This window comes from Sapajus apella, unplaced genomic scaffold (assembly GCF_009761245.1).
Source record: "Sapajus apella isolate SASKATOON/1434 unplaced genomic scaffold, GSC_monkey_1.0 scaffold19, whole genome shotgun sequence".
In the NCBI taxonomy this organism is placed as follows: Eukaryota; Metazoa; Chordata; class Mammalia; order Primates; family Cebidae; genus Sapajus; species Sapajus apella.
The window spans coordinates 5,935,479-5,950,002 of NW_022436959.1; the positions used below are offsets into that span (position 1 = coordinate 5,935,479).

Sequence of the window (14,524 nt, forward strand, 5' to 3'; positions counted from 1 at the left end):
TATTGGAAGTTCTAGCCAGAGCAATCAGGCAAGAAAAAGAAATAAAGGGTATTCAAACAGGAAAGGAGGAAGTCAAATGGTCTCTATCTGCAGATGAAATGATTGTATATCTAGAAGGCCCCATTGTCTCAGCCCAAAATCTCCTGAAACTGATAAGCAACTTCAGCAAAGTCTCAGGGTACAAAATCAGTGTGCAAAAATCACAAGCATTCCTGTACGCCAATAACAGACTTAAAGACAGCCAAATCAAGAACGAACTGCCATTCACAATTGCCACAAAGAGAATAAAATACCTAGGAATACAACTAACAAGGAATGTAAAGGATCTCTTCAAGGAGAACTACAAACCACTGCTCAATGAAATAAGAGAGGACACAAACAGATGGAGATACATTCCATGTTCATGGTTAGGAAGAATCAATATCATGAAAATGGCCATACTGCCCAAGATAATTTACAGATTCAATGCTATCCCCATCAAGCTACCAATGACCTTCTTCACAGAACTGGAAAAAACTACCTTAAACTTCATATGGAACCAAAAGAGAGCCCGCACAGCCAAGTCAATTCTAAGCAAAAAGAAGAAAGTGGGAGGCATCACACTACCAGACTTCAAACTATACTACAAGGCTACAGTAATCAAAACAGCATGGTACTGGTACCAAAACAGAGATATAGACCAATGGAACAGAACAGAGGCCTTGGAGGCAACACAACACATCTACAACCATCTGATCTTTGACAAACCTGACAAAAACAAGCAATGGGGAAAGGATTCCCTGTTTAATAAATGGTAGTGGGAAAACTGGCTAGCCATGAGCAGAAAGCAGAAACTGGACCCCTTCCTGACACCTTACACTAAAATTAACTCCAGTTGGATTAAAGACTTAAACATAAGACCTAACATCATAAAAACCCTGGAAGATAATCTAGGCAAAACCATTCAGGACATAGGCGTAGGCAAAGACTTCATGACCAAAACACCGAAAGCATTGGCAACAAAAGCCAAAATAGACAAATGGGACCTAATCAAACTCCACAGCTTCCGCACAGCAGAAGAAACAGTCATTAGAGTGAATCGGCAACCAACAGAATGGGAAAAAGTTTTGCAATCTACCCATCTGACAAAGGGCTGATATCCAGAATTTACAAAGAACTAAAACAGATTTACAAGAAAAAACAAACAAGCCCATTCAAAAGTGGGCAAGGAAACTGATTTTGCAGCCTGGCTCTTTCTAACCTTCTCTTTTTCCTCCTTCCATGGAGACTAACCTTAGAGCTAGGGTGACTCCTCCAGCCCTGTTTCTAGGACTTCCCAGGTTTCTTACCCTTCTTCTATAAACCACATGGCCAACATCCTGGCAGCCTGACGGTATTTTTATCACAATTGTCATAATGGAAATACTTTCCTAAGAGTAATGTCTTTTACATTGAAAACTCTCCATATCTTGGTTTGGGAGTTTGGTTTTGATTCTATCCTGTAATTTTTATACTGAATAACATATTTTGCATAGTAAAGCTCTTCAATTACTCTTGCATCCATGTGAGTGAATTTGAACCAGTTAGGGGATCTCTGAAGTGATACTGATGTTGGCAAGAATGGTAGATTACGGCTCTTAAGACCAGAAAAGATCCTGGAGACCACGAAGAGCATTTATTGTAGATGCATGTTCTGACATATAATGGCTAGTTAACTTGTCCGTGGTCGAAAAATGGCAGTAACATTTCAAACCCAAGTCTCTTGGTTCATTTCTTTTCTTCTAAGATCTGAGTCACAGCAGACACCACAGTATAGTTGAATATGATGATAAATTGCTTGTTCCTTAGCAGTGAGCTGTTTGAGTGGTTCCAGTAGCTTCCTGTCAGGTAACCAAGACTGCCCAACTGGTTCAAATTCACTTCACAGTTCTAGGGACAGTGATGCCAGGGCCATGGAAGTGTGGTGCTCAAATAGGCTGAACATCATAAACATTAAATTTTATGCTCATCCAGTTATTTTGGGATAGCCTTTTGTGATTGAAAGGTATAAGATTGGGATGCGTGGGTTTGGGAATAACGAACGGAGTGTTTGCTCTCTGAGAATGGAGGGATGTGGAAGGCTCTGAAACATTGCCATCTTCTGGTCATTTGGAAGCACAGAAAAAAACATTTTAGCCCTAGAATAAGTATAGAAATAATTTCATAAGAAAGGAAACTCTAGGTAAGAAAGAAAAAAAAACCTCAAAAATGAGAACGTTTTGAACGTTTCTTCTTGCTTTTTTTTTCTTACAATATAAAGGCTTGATTATAAGCCAAATACCAAACGGAAGTTCTGCTCTACTGACCTAAAACCCATTAAAACAAACTAACTTCAATGGAAAGTTTAACTTCAGTGGAAGACTACCATCACCAAAAGATAATGAATTTTCACTTTGAATATGCTCACAATTATTTACAAATATTTTCTTATTTGTATGCTTTTCTTTTTTTCTAAACCTAAATCATAAACAATATGGAAGCACTTCTAATATTCAGAAATCTTATTTCTGATAGAGCTCATTTTCTTTTTGGAATTTTCTTTTTGAATTAACACTTTTAAAAATTAACACATTGTCCTGAAGAATTTACCTATATACAACAATTTAGTTATACCAACAAACCATTTTTTTTGAATTAACAAATTATTGTGAAGAACTCACTTATAGGCGAAAATTTAATTATATCAACAAATCATTATCCTAGACAACCAAAAGGCCACAAAAATGGCATTGATCAATTATTCAAATGTTTCTCTGCAGTGTTATATATTGCTATATAAGAAGGGTAAGGTAAGGATGTTTTTGAGTCTTCAAGTCCTTTACCTAAAATTGCTCTTAGTTTCAACATCTGCTCAGAACTTCCATGGTCTTCTAGGCTGGAGTGTAGTGGCATGATCTTGCTTCACTGCAGCCTCTGCTTACCAGGTTCAAGCAATTCTCTAGCCTCAGCCTGCTGAGTAGCTGGGATTAAAGGCACATGCCACCACACCCCACTATTTTTTTTTTTTTTTTGTATTTTTAATGGAGACAGGGTTTTGCCATGTCAGCCAGGCTGGTCTTGAACTACTGACATCTGGTGATCTGCCCACTTCAGCCTCCAAAAGTGTTGGGATTACAGGTGTGAGCCACCATGTCTGGCTTCCCATTATCTTCTAAGAGATGTCCATCTCTGCTTATAATCTTCACTTGGTCCAAGAGCTACTTTCTGTTAATATTCTCATAAATAATTTTTCTAGCCCTATCTACTAGTACTTGGTATCTAATTTAAAGGCTTACAAACCCAGGCTCACTCACAGTAGATGCTGCTGCATGCATTAACTTGTTCTCTTTGTGCTTTAAATGTCTTTAAGCAGTCTCCTCTTATAGAGAAATGCAATCTCCTATTTCTAATTGCTTTCCAGCACATGTGCCTGTTCACATGTGTATGCCTACATAGGAGTAATGCACATGTATATGAATGTATGTTTGAATTGTTTCCTTTAAGGGTTTCTGTTTATTTGTAAATAAATAAAAAGAAATTCATTGTCGTCTAGTAAAATCTTATATAGTATCCATTTCAGCAGGTGCATGATGCCAAATCAACTGGATATAAAAGTACCTTTTTTAGTATAATTGCAAATTCCAAGAGGAACGAAGGTGAAGGCAATAGGAGACAAAGCATTAGAAGCCTTTGGATGATGGCCCTCATACCCATTCAAACTCCTACTTGTTTAAAATCTATGCACATCTGAGGATAGTCACTGAGCATATTAGGCCAAAAAACCTCCCTGTATTCTGCAGAAGTGTTGGCATGCCAAAGTGTCAAATCAGGAGGAACATTTATTTCCAGCTGCAAAATCTCTCTGCACAGCTAGGGCTACTCACACCCAAGGCCCACTTTTGACATGAGGCAGGAGGAATAACAAACATGTATTTGTAGACTAACAAGTGAGACATCTATTGCATCAAATCTTTAAAGAAGAGCTCAGGTCTACACTCAGGGTCACCTTGGAGCTGGCCCAGGTTTAATCTTCTGCTCCTATTATAAGTAATGTCCTTACCATGATGAACCTGGCCCTGGGTTCCTGTGCCTGTTTCCCCAGGGCCATCTCTTACTCTTTCCAGCCTACCTTCCTCTGAGAAGCTACAATCTTTCTACTTGTGAATCTGCTCCCAAGTGCTAGATGCCTACTCGTTCTTTCAATCCCCAGAACTGTGCTCCTGCAAATTCATCAGGACACCCCCAATACCTCACAGACTCTCAAACCTTTTACGGTAATGGTCTTACTGGGCTGTGCCACTGACAAGTCATGCTCTCTGGATGCCGTGGTTTGCCTGATGGATTACACATCCTCTGGCACCTGTAGTCAGGATTGCATTTGAACCACTTTCAAGCCTGGCACCTCTTTTGTCTGCACCGACTTGTCCCAGGCACCCCAACTATATCAAAGAACAACATTAGGTAGGTTGTGTTTTCAGTTTGTGTCACAAGAGGCTGTGTTAGCCATTTATCCTTTTTCACTTGTGGTCATATCACGGACTAAGTAATAGCTCCATTGAGTATCAAGATATAGCTGTTGCCATAGATACCTGATTATAATACTAAGGAATAAATTAAGTGGTAGTATATCCCAGAGACAATTTGATGCAATAGATGTCTCACTTGTTAGTCTAGAAATACATGTTTGTTATTTCTCTTCTGAACACAATCAATGAATGATTTATATTGTTTTCAAGGGTGGTGACGTAAACAAAACTTAGATAGTATTTTATTATGAAATAAACATCTATGGCATTTACACTAAAAGAATGAAATTGGATGTCTAGAAGGACAATGTCTTCTGTAGTTTTTAACACAATTTTGTTATTTTTAACAAACTATAAAACTAAATATGACTTAATATCTTTGTAATGCTTGTCTTAAACGTAAATTAGAAAAATCATCTTTTCTGGGGGGATGTGCTTCCTATGTTAGACCAACAACCAGCTTTTCTTCATGGAAACTAGAGTACCTAATTCTAGGATTTCATATTCTCCCCCCTTATGGCCTCTCAAAATGTCAGCTTCTCTAGCTATCTTTCCTCCCCCACATTGTTCCATTACAAACCATGTGATCGAGTAAATGTTTATTCTCTTAGAGCTGAGTTTTACACCCTTGACACCATTTACATTTTGGGCCAAGAAATTCATTGTTGTGGTGACTGTTCTGTGTATTTTAGGATGTTTTGCAGCATTCCTGGCCTCTACCCACTTGTTGCCAGTAGCAACCACCCCCTCCCAGTTGTGACAACTAGAAATGTCTCCAAACATTCCCAAATGTCATCTGGGGGTTCAGGGGTGGGAAATTATCCTCAGTGGAAAACCACTTAGTTAGAGTATTTGAAATCCCCTCAACAAATTATGTGAACAGTGATGACAATAACGATGGTGTGGCGGTCGGTGGTGTTGGTGATGGTTATGGTGGTGATGACCCTACTGTTAACCAGGATTTAAACCAAGGTCTTTTGATGCTCAAGAAGGACCCCATCATACATTAAGTTTTGTTCTTTTTTTCCACTGAACTTTTGGAGAATATACCTAGAACTGATCACTATGCCTAAATGAAGCTTTCTCTTACTAGTTCAATTCTGACTAATACTAGTTTTATATAAAAATATTCCAAATGCCTGGGAGTCCTGCAATTAAAAATTGATCTGATTAATTATTTAAACTTTCCTGTAATCAATTTCTTTATATCATATTGTTAGATAATTTCTATACATTGAAAGGCCAAGTAGGAATTTGTTTTATCTTTCAAATAATCACTTTCTAATGTTAATTCTACACTTACACAGATTTAGATATTTTAAAGTCAGACATCTTTGTTTGGACTGTAGTGTCAAGCAATTTACTGTTACCCAAACTGAATTTGAATTTGGACTTCGCACTTAGTCATTAGGAGGCATTAGGATAATTATTTAAACTCTCTCAGTTCTAGCTTCCTTATCTATAAAAGAGGAAGAACATGGCACATATTAGGAGTTCAACAAATATTTATGGAATGGATGAAAATGAAGGTTACATGACATAACGTAAAATGGTCAGCATAGGCACTCACTAAATATTTGTGGAATTAAGAGAATGGGAAGGTAACTCAGCAGGCACTCAACAGCAGGCGCTCAGTAAATCATGGTTCCTCTTCACCCTCCTCTGAATAGCTGCAACCTACATTCTCTGTGCCAGAACCCTCACCTTTTCAGCTCTCCATACAAGTGGTGTTATGTGCAATAGTCTTACTTTTGTAATCAATGGCTGGCCTTGAAGGCCTAGATCATTTCTTACCTTGAAAACTTCTAAAAAGGAAGAACTGCAAGGGCTCATTAAACACTTACTGATTAATCAAGGGCTAGAGAAGGCTGGAGCCATTCAGTCCTCAGTAACCACAGTGTCCACCTCTAAACAGGCACAACAAAGGTAGACCAAAAGCCCTTCTATTTGACATCAGAAGCTGTAAGTTCAAGACCTGAACAATGTAAAACAGTCACAAAAATTGATTACAAAACTAACACACCCACACAATCAATATTACCTAGAGCTTTCCATGCGCCACATGCTGGGCTGCGCGCTTTACAGGGTTCATCTTATTTCACCCTATAACAATTCTGTGTCAGTGGCATGAACAGTCTCCCTATTTCACAATAAGATTAAATGGCTTGTGCAAAATCATACAGCTAAATGAATTTAAGACACAGAACTTCTCAGCTAGACTGAACTGGAGATGAGTTACAGATGTATTAATGCTTATAATCTTAGACTAATGAATGTATGGTTCTACCCCTTAGTTTTCCCTTCTGTAAAATGAAAATTAATAATAAAATTTGCTTTTTTTTCTAAAGGTGATCTATTGGAAGTATCAAGAAAAAATGTGTATATTATATCATAAACAATAAAGCACTCTACAAATGTTATTCATGATTTAAAATAGAAAGGTTTCCCTTGAGATCTTGCATTCAGCAAAGAAGTCTGAACACTATCCCTGAGGTGTTTATCATGGGTGCATCTGCCTTTCCATCTTTGCAGGGGTGAATACTTACGGAACATAGCTCTCTCACTGTAGTGTCCTGAAGGGCTTTCAAAGTCGTCATGAACTGGGCTTCCCGGTGACCAGTAAGTGAGCACAGGCAGTGCCTACAGACTGAGGGTGCAGGGCCAGGGCTTTGCCTCTCCCCGTGGCAGTGGGGGTGGTGACGACAGCAGATGCAGCAGTGGGTAGATTTAGCATGGCAGGTGCCCCCTGGGCAGATACTAGGGAAACCTGAGTCTAGAGAGATGGATTTGGTGAGGGGCTGGTGCCCACGTATCAAGGCTTTGTTGCTTGGAGCAGAACAGAAATGCCAGGGCCTGGGCTCACATACAGAAGTCTGAAAGGAAGCATCATTGAACCGTCTTGCTTCTGTCCCCAGTCTTGGTTCTGTTGTGGTAACAGGGTCACACACAGTGCATTCTAAAGATGTTCCTCTCGCACCAGTCCCCAAGGACATAACACTCTGAGCAGCTGACACCAGGCTGGAGGACATCTGGGCTGTCGCAGACCTGGAGCTGCCAGTATTTACAGGAAGGTTTTCCATCTCAGCCTCTGTCCTAGGGAGTATCTGAACCAGAGTACCAGACCTTGACTTCACCTGGGCAGGATCTCCAGGAAGTTTATGGAGGTGGGGAATGGGCTTTTCAGATGTTTGAGCAAAGTCAATTGCATAAGCTGTGATTTCACTGTGCTTGGGAACACACTGTGATGAGCTTTCTGGTGCCAGTAAGCTGTGGTTGGTATTGGGACAGAGTCCACCGCTTTCCTCTTCTCTTGGGGCCTCAGAGTCAACATGAAGGAACTTGTCTTGAGTGCGATCATTTCCAGGTGATCTTTGAAACTCATACTGGTGGCTTTGCACTTCACCAGCTCCCTCAGTCCTCAGAAAATCGTTCTGCATTTCTGTGATATGGGTAACCATAAACTCCAGCGGACGATCATATTTGGAAGTGACTGTAGATCCGGTGACCTCATATTCAGTGTGGGGCATTGGCAGAAGCTGCTGCAGATGGCTGTCTTTCCTTGGGTGTTCTCCCCTTGTGGTGGTCTTGGCACAGGCCATGTGTGGGATACACAGCTCTGGCAGCCCCTCCATGTCCTGAAGCAGAGACTCTTCCTCCACCACAGACGTTGAGACCTCTTCTTCTAAGGCATTCGAGTCTTGGCTTGAAAAAGATGTGCTCACTATACTCTTGGAATCTGGCCCATCTGACTCTAGCTGACAGTCTTGGGATGATACTAAGCTATGGCTCTGATCTTTTGGCTTTCTACCTCCATTCTCAGCATGACTCTGGCTGCTTGGCAAGGAAGGCATCTGTAGGGGAAACCAGGACAAAGGGAAACAGGTCAGGAAGTGGAGGAGGCAGTAAGTTTAAGGCGAGATTATCTTCTTGCCATTATCGTTGACTTAGGAGTTAGGAGATAAGGGTTACACCATAAGGTTTTGCATCTGTCTACCACTTTAACTAGGTCCTCCTCTCTAGGAGGCTCAGCCTCCTTGCTTAGAAAAATCAAAAGGAAAGGAAGGCCACACTTTGTGACACCTTAAGACTCCATCATCCCCTCCACCTTGGATGCAGGTGGCTTGTGCCTTCTCAGCCTTTCCAATTTTGGTGGGTACTTTAGAACCTCCTTCTGAGTTAGCTGTGAGTGAGGTTTGGGTGGCAGCCTGGTTGACAGGGCTGAAGTGGGATGTGAGGGATGAGCATAGGGCCCTGTTCCAAACTCTCCTACCTGGAGAGGCAGTGGTTCCAGCGGCTCCTCCAGGAACCCACTGCTGTCAGATTGGCAGCTATTTGCTCTGTCCACCCTGGCACCTGCAGAAGGAAAGAGGTCTTGAGGTTATTAAAGGGAAAACATGCAGCCAGCAGGACTGTGATCAACCCCTGTAGGTGCCTGGCACACCATGGATCCTGCAGAAATTCCCACTGTGTGGAAGGGAAGACAAATGAGGGAATGCCAAGGACTTTTTTTTCTCAATTGTTAGAGAGTTTATATAAAACTGCATCACTGGTTTCCTGATACAAAGAATAAAACGTGAAACAAAGGAAGAGAAATGAATGTCTCTCAAAACTAATAACAATGTGGTTGTGAGATGAATCTTTACTAAGGAAAAGCAAATCCAGAAGGAAACACATATGCCTTAAATGCCAGACTAATAAAATAATAAAAGACCACATTTTATATATTTGTGTGTGTGTGTGTGTGTGTGTGCAGATATATATTCTTGTTCTTTTTACTAAAGTTTGGATAAGGACTCTTTGCTAGCTTCAGCTGGACTATTTCTATGACTACATGTTTGTGCTCATGTTTCGGACCACTGCCCTTGTCACCAGGAGAGGCTGGGACATGCAGAGAAAGAGCAAAGTCACGTGTTGGCAGGCCATGACTTTGTAAACAGGAGCACCCATGAAATCCTAAATCTATCTGTAGATTCTTACATAAATATTAAGTTATATATTGCGGGGGATATAGTTGGTTACCAGGGTGTCACTGTACTAAAGATTAAATTATGACATTTTGTCTTCTTCTTTAATAAGAAATGCTTTCAGTTACACCACAGTATAGGCTCAAATAGGAAGTCTCTCAGGAGAAGGGGGCTTGCAACATGGCCTCCTTAGAATACAAGGAGCAGAGGGAGAAGCAATGTCTGTCCTGGGAGAAAATTTGGCATGTGTCTGGGAAGTGAATTAAAAGGAAAAAGCTGATTGTCCATAAATATAATCCTTGAGTATTTGGTACCTAAGTGATAAATAGGGGATTTTCCTTTCCTTGAAAAGCTGCTGAAGAAGAGTTCAAGGGAGGAAAATGATTCCAGCCTCTGCTTAGATCTCTGCTAGATCCGACCTTGAAGGACAGTTCCACTCACAAGAGCAGAATCACTCTTTTCCCTGTAGAGAGCAATCCCTGAGAGCCTTAGCAGTCCATGTGTCTGAGCAAAGACAGCAAGTAAAGACAGTCCCAGAGGCGGCTGACCCAGACCAAACCCCAGCTACCTCAGCCTGAGGCCAAAGTCAAGAGAAAGTAATGGCTCAACTTAGTAGAAGTAAGCATTACAAAACCCATATTCTTTAATTCAGCTTCAAACATAAGTCAGAGCTAAAAATCAGAGGGCATACATTTTTAAATAGCTGAATCCTAAAGAGATTAAGATTCTTTGAGCAAAATTTTGAGAATGCATGTCTTTGCTTCTTGTTACATAATTAAGGGTAAAAAAAATAGAAAATATTTGCAATTCATAGACCTAAATGAGACTTCTGCTTCTCAAAACCTGTAGTAATAGGGGCTAGATTTTTCCTCCTACCTGAACCAACTGAAAAACTACATAAGACATGTGAAAAAAAAAGTGGTTTTCAAGACAGTGGAGATCAGACAGTTATAGACAGCAATCCTTGAGAAATAGGAGCAAGTGATGTGAACCCAGCTTACTGCTTAGAGAGAGTTTACAGGTCTTGGCATGAGAAAGAGGAACCCAGGCTGAGCCTGGCAGACACTTGAAGCTGAGGAAACAGAGCTAGGAGTCCAAAAAGAATGATCCAGCTAGAATTCAAAGGGCAGATAGAGGAGAGGAAGGAGCTGCACACAGAGAGAACCCTAGAGGGTCTCTCTTGAGTATTCAGCAGAGTACTGATGAGCTCATGCATGTGAGAAACCACCAAAAGCTAGAAAGAGAACCATCAGAAAGGATCAGAGGAAACACTGCCCAGTGCTCATCCAGAGCCTGGAATAGGGAATGCACCCACCAGCCAGACACAAAACCTCCTATTTCACAGGACATTGAGGGGTAGAAAACTTAGAACTGTCTTGCTTCAGGAGTAAGAAATAATTAGCCTTAGAATGACCACTGCTCTGGTCCCACCTAAAGAGCCTTAAAAGAAAGACCTGAAAGAATCAAACTGTTTCCAAGTAACTTAATTGTATCCAAGACATAAGCGTAATATGGTAATATAGTATTATCTACAACCTACATGGTAAAATCCAAATGTTTGGCATACATTAAAAAAAAATCTGGTGTGCAAAGAAGCAGGAACATATGATCCATTATGAGGAGAAAAATCAATCAATTGAAACCACCTTATAACTAATACAGATGTTAGAATTATCAATTGAGAAAGAGCATTAAAACACTTATTAAGACTATATTCCATATGTCCAAGAAGCTAGAGGAAAGATGAGCTATGTTAAGTGAAGATATGCAAGATATTAAAAAGACCCAAATTGAACTTCTAGAGATGAAAACAACAGTATCTCCAGTAAAATTTATGTTGGCTGTATATAGCAGATCAGACACTGAAGAAGAAAAGATTAGTGACATGAAGACATTATCATAAGAAGCTATCCCAAATGAAACACAAAGAGTTTTTTTTTTTACAAAGAGTTTTAAAAAAGAAAATAATTTTAAAAATGAAAATAACAATCAGCAAGCAATGAGACAACTCCGAGTAGTCTCAGGTATAGGTAACTGAAAAACCCCAAAGAGGTAAGGGAACCTTTGAAGAAATGTTTCAAAGAAAAGTTTGTTTCACAAAGTCTGACAAACTCCAAGCACAAGTAACATGAAGGAAATGACACCAAGGCACATGCAAATCATATTAACAGCCAGGCATGGTCGCCCAAACCTGTAATCTTAGCACTTTGGAAGGCCGAGGCAGGTGGATTACCTGAGAGGTCAGGAGTTCAAGACCAGTCTGGTCAACATGGTGAAATCCTATCTGTACTAAAAATACAAAAACTAGCTGAACGTAGTGTGGCAAGAGAATCGCTTGAACCTAGGAGGCAGAGGTTGCAGTGAGCTGAGATCACATCACTGCACTCCAGCCTGGGCGCCAGAAGAAGACTCTGTCTCAAAAAAAAAAAAAAAGAAAGAAATTACCCAACACTAATGACTTAAAAAAAAAAACCCTTAAAATCACCCAAAGAAAAAAGAACATTACATATAGAGCTAACAAAGATAAGGATGGCAGATTTCTCCTTGGAAATAGTCCAAGTAAGAAGACAGGTTACTCACCTGTCTTTAGGATTTTGAAAGAAAAATCATGTGCATAAGCATTGAATATTTTATTTATTTATTATCTACATCTCTAAAAAAGACAATTGACTAAACAAAAAAGTTAACAATGTTGTGTGGGATTTATAACAAAGACCTAGAAGAGTGTACAAACATAAACACCTGTTATTATAAAACTGAGTAGTTTGCAAAGAGCTGCCGGAGAGATTTTCCTTTAACTATGACGAGTGAATTTTATGAAGCCTTTAACCTGAGTAGCAGAACAGCTATTTACTTTTGTCAGAGGAAATAGCATATACTCACTGTATATTTATTATCAGAAATTTACTAGTGTGATATTTAAGACTTCACTGCTTTTATTATAATACTTCATTCAATATTAAAACTTTCCAGTTTCCTTTAGGCTTAGCAAAAATACCACCCATTTTCCTCCTTACATCAACTATGAGTATAAAAATTCATGATGATTCTTGCAGGAATCTTTCAAAAGCTCAATGCAGAACTTTAAATGTTTTTTCAGTACTATGCAAATGGCCCTGCCCACTTTGGTGAGAGCCCTTCTGCTTAATAACCTGTTGAGTGGACTGCCCATCCTCAAGGATTTTCCACACAAACCTCTTGATCCAAGCTCCCATTATGTGCTTCTGAGCCCACAGCCTGTTAGGACTCCAGAGCCCCTCTGAAGTAGACAAAGTATGCAGATAGGAGAGTGTGAGACAGGACTAACTTCCACTCCTCACTCCCACCCCCAGACTATATAGGCATTAGGAGAACCAAAGATATTCAGCAGAAGAGGTTGAGCCTTGGTGAAAGATGGACAAGACAGACTTTGGAGCCTCTCGCTGTTTCTATATGTTTTGACGCAAGATTTGCACAACAAACTGTGAAGGACTCTCCGTACATTATTATTATTTACATGTATTATTTCAACTTTTCAAAAAATCTCTAAGCAGCTACTATTCTTGAATATAAGCCTCGTATGCAATGGTTGCTATTCCGCCTCTTACAATGCGTGGATGAAATTATGTGTTAGAACACTAGAACAGAGTGATATGTTAGAGCCCATTTGTCCATGTGCTGCCTGGTTTATACGAGTCTGGCTGATATGGTTTAGCTGTGTCCCCACCCAAATCTCTTCTTGAACTGTAGTTCTCGTAATCACCACGTGTTGTGGGAGGGACTCGCTGGGAGGTAACTGAATTATGGGGGTGGTTTACCCCATGCTGTTCTTGTGACATTGAGTGAGTTCTCACGAGATCTGATGGTTTTACAAGTGTCTGGCATTTCGCCTGCTGGCTTTCATTCTCTCTTCTGCTACTCTATGAAGAAGTGCCTTTTCCCAGGATTGTAAGTGTCCTGAGGCCTCCCCAGCCATGCAGAACTATGAGTCAATTAAATCTCTTTTCTCTCTTTTTTAAAAATTATTTTAAGTTCCAGGGTACATGTGCAGGATGTTCAGGTTTGTTACATAGGTAAACATGTGCCACGGTGGTTTGCTCCACCTATCCACCCATCACTTAGGTATTAAGCCTGGCATGCATTAGCTATTTTTCCTGCTGCTCTCTCCCAACCCCAACCCTTCCCTCACAGGCCCCAGTGGGTGTTATTCCCTTCCATGTGTCCATGTCTTCTTATTTAAACTTCTTTGCTTTATAAATTACCCTGTGTCAGGCATTTCTTCATAACAGCATGAAAACAGCCTAATACACTGGCCCAGATGAAAATAAATGACCACAAACAAAAGGTCCCTAAAAGGTAGAAAGAGTAATCTCTCCTCCAAAAGAGGTGTACTTGTGACATAGCTATTGCCACTTATTAACTGTACTTGTGTAAAGCACACACATAAAAAAATCTCTGAAACTCAATTAAGCAGTAAAAAATCAGACATTGAGAACCTCACTTTGATGATTAGGTCAAATGGTGGAAGTGGGCACAGTTCTCTCAGGAGTAGAGACTTATTTATCTTCTGTTTGTTTTAGAAGTCAAATGCATGCATCTCAATCATTTTGAGAGATTCACCAAGCAAAATGTGGTCCAGGTTACTGAGGGTTTAGTTCCTTCAAGAGTCTAAAAATCCTTTCTCCTTATAGAGTACCTTTTCAACAACTAGACTATGCACATCTAAATGTGGGATTTCCAAAATCTAAATATTCCCTTAGGGTCGTAGAAATTAAATGAGACAAAGGATGAGAAATCACCTCGCTCAGGATGGCCATGATGGATTATTAAACAAACAGACAAATACAAATGTGCATCGTTTATCATTCCCACACCCTCACATCTAATATGTAATACAATATATCACACCTAATATGTAATACATTGCCTTTGGGGAAGGCAATATGGCATCTGGCAAGAGTAATGGAAATGGTATCAGTACATCTGGCCAACCCCACTCAGTTCCTTCGGCTAGCCATGCCAAAACTGGGGGAACTTGAGACGTCTCGTCACCCCCAG

At 40.1% G+C, this 14,524-nt stretch overlaps 1 protein-coding gene across 6 annotated transcripts in view; it reads right to left on the reverse strand.

Annotated features, from left to right (window-relative positions):
- Window positions 1–14,524, reverse strand: part of ITPRID1 (ITPR interacting domain containing 1) — a 112,431-nt gene that overhangs the window by 4,020 nt on the left and 93,887 nt on the right. For all 6 annotated transcript variants that reach the window (XM_032286856.1, XM_032286855.1, XM_032286854.1 and 3 more), the window contains 2 exons: window positions 8,794–8,876; window positions 7,070–8,374 (listed from right to left, as the gene is read on the reverse strand). In XM_032286856.1, the coding sequence (XP_032142747.1) occupies window positions 7,070–8,374; window positions 8,794–8,876 (1,388 nt within the window). The remainder of the gene's footprint in view (window positions 1–7,069; window positions 8,375–8,793; window positions 8,877–14,524) is intronic.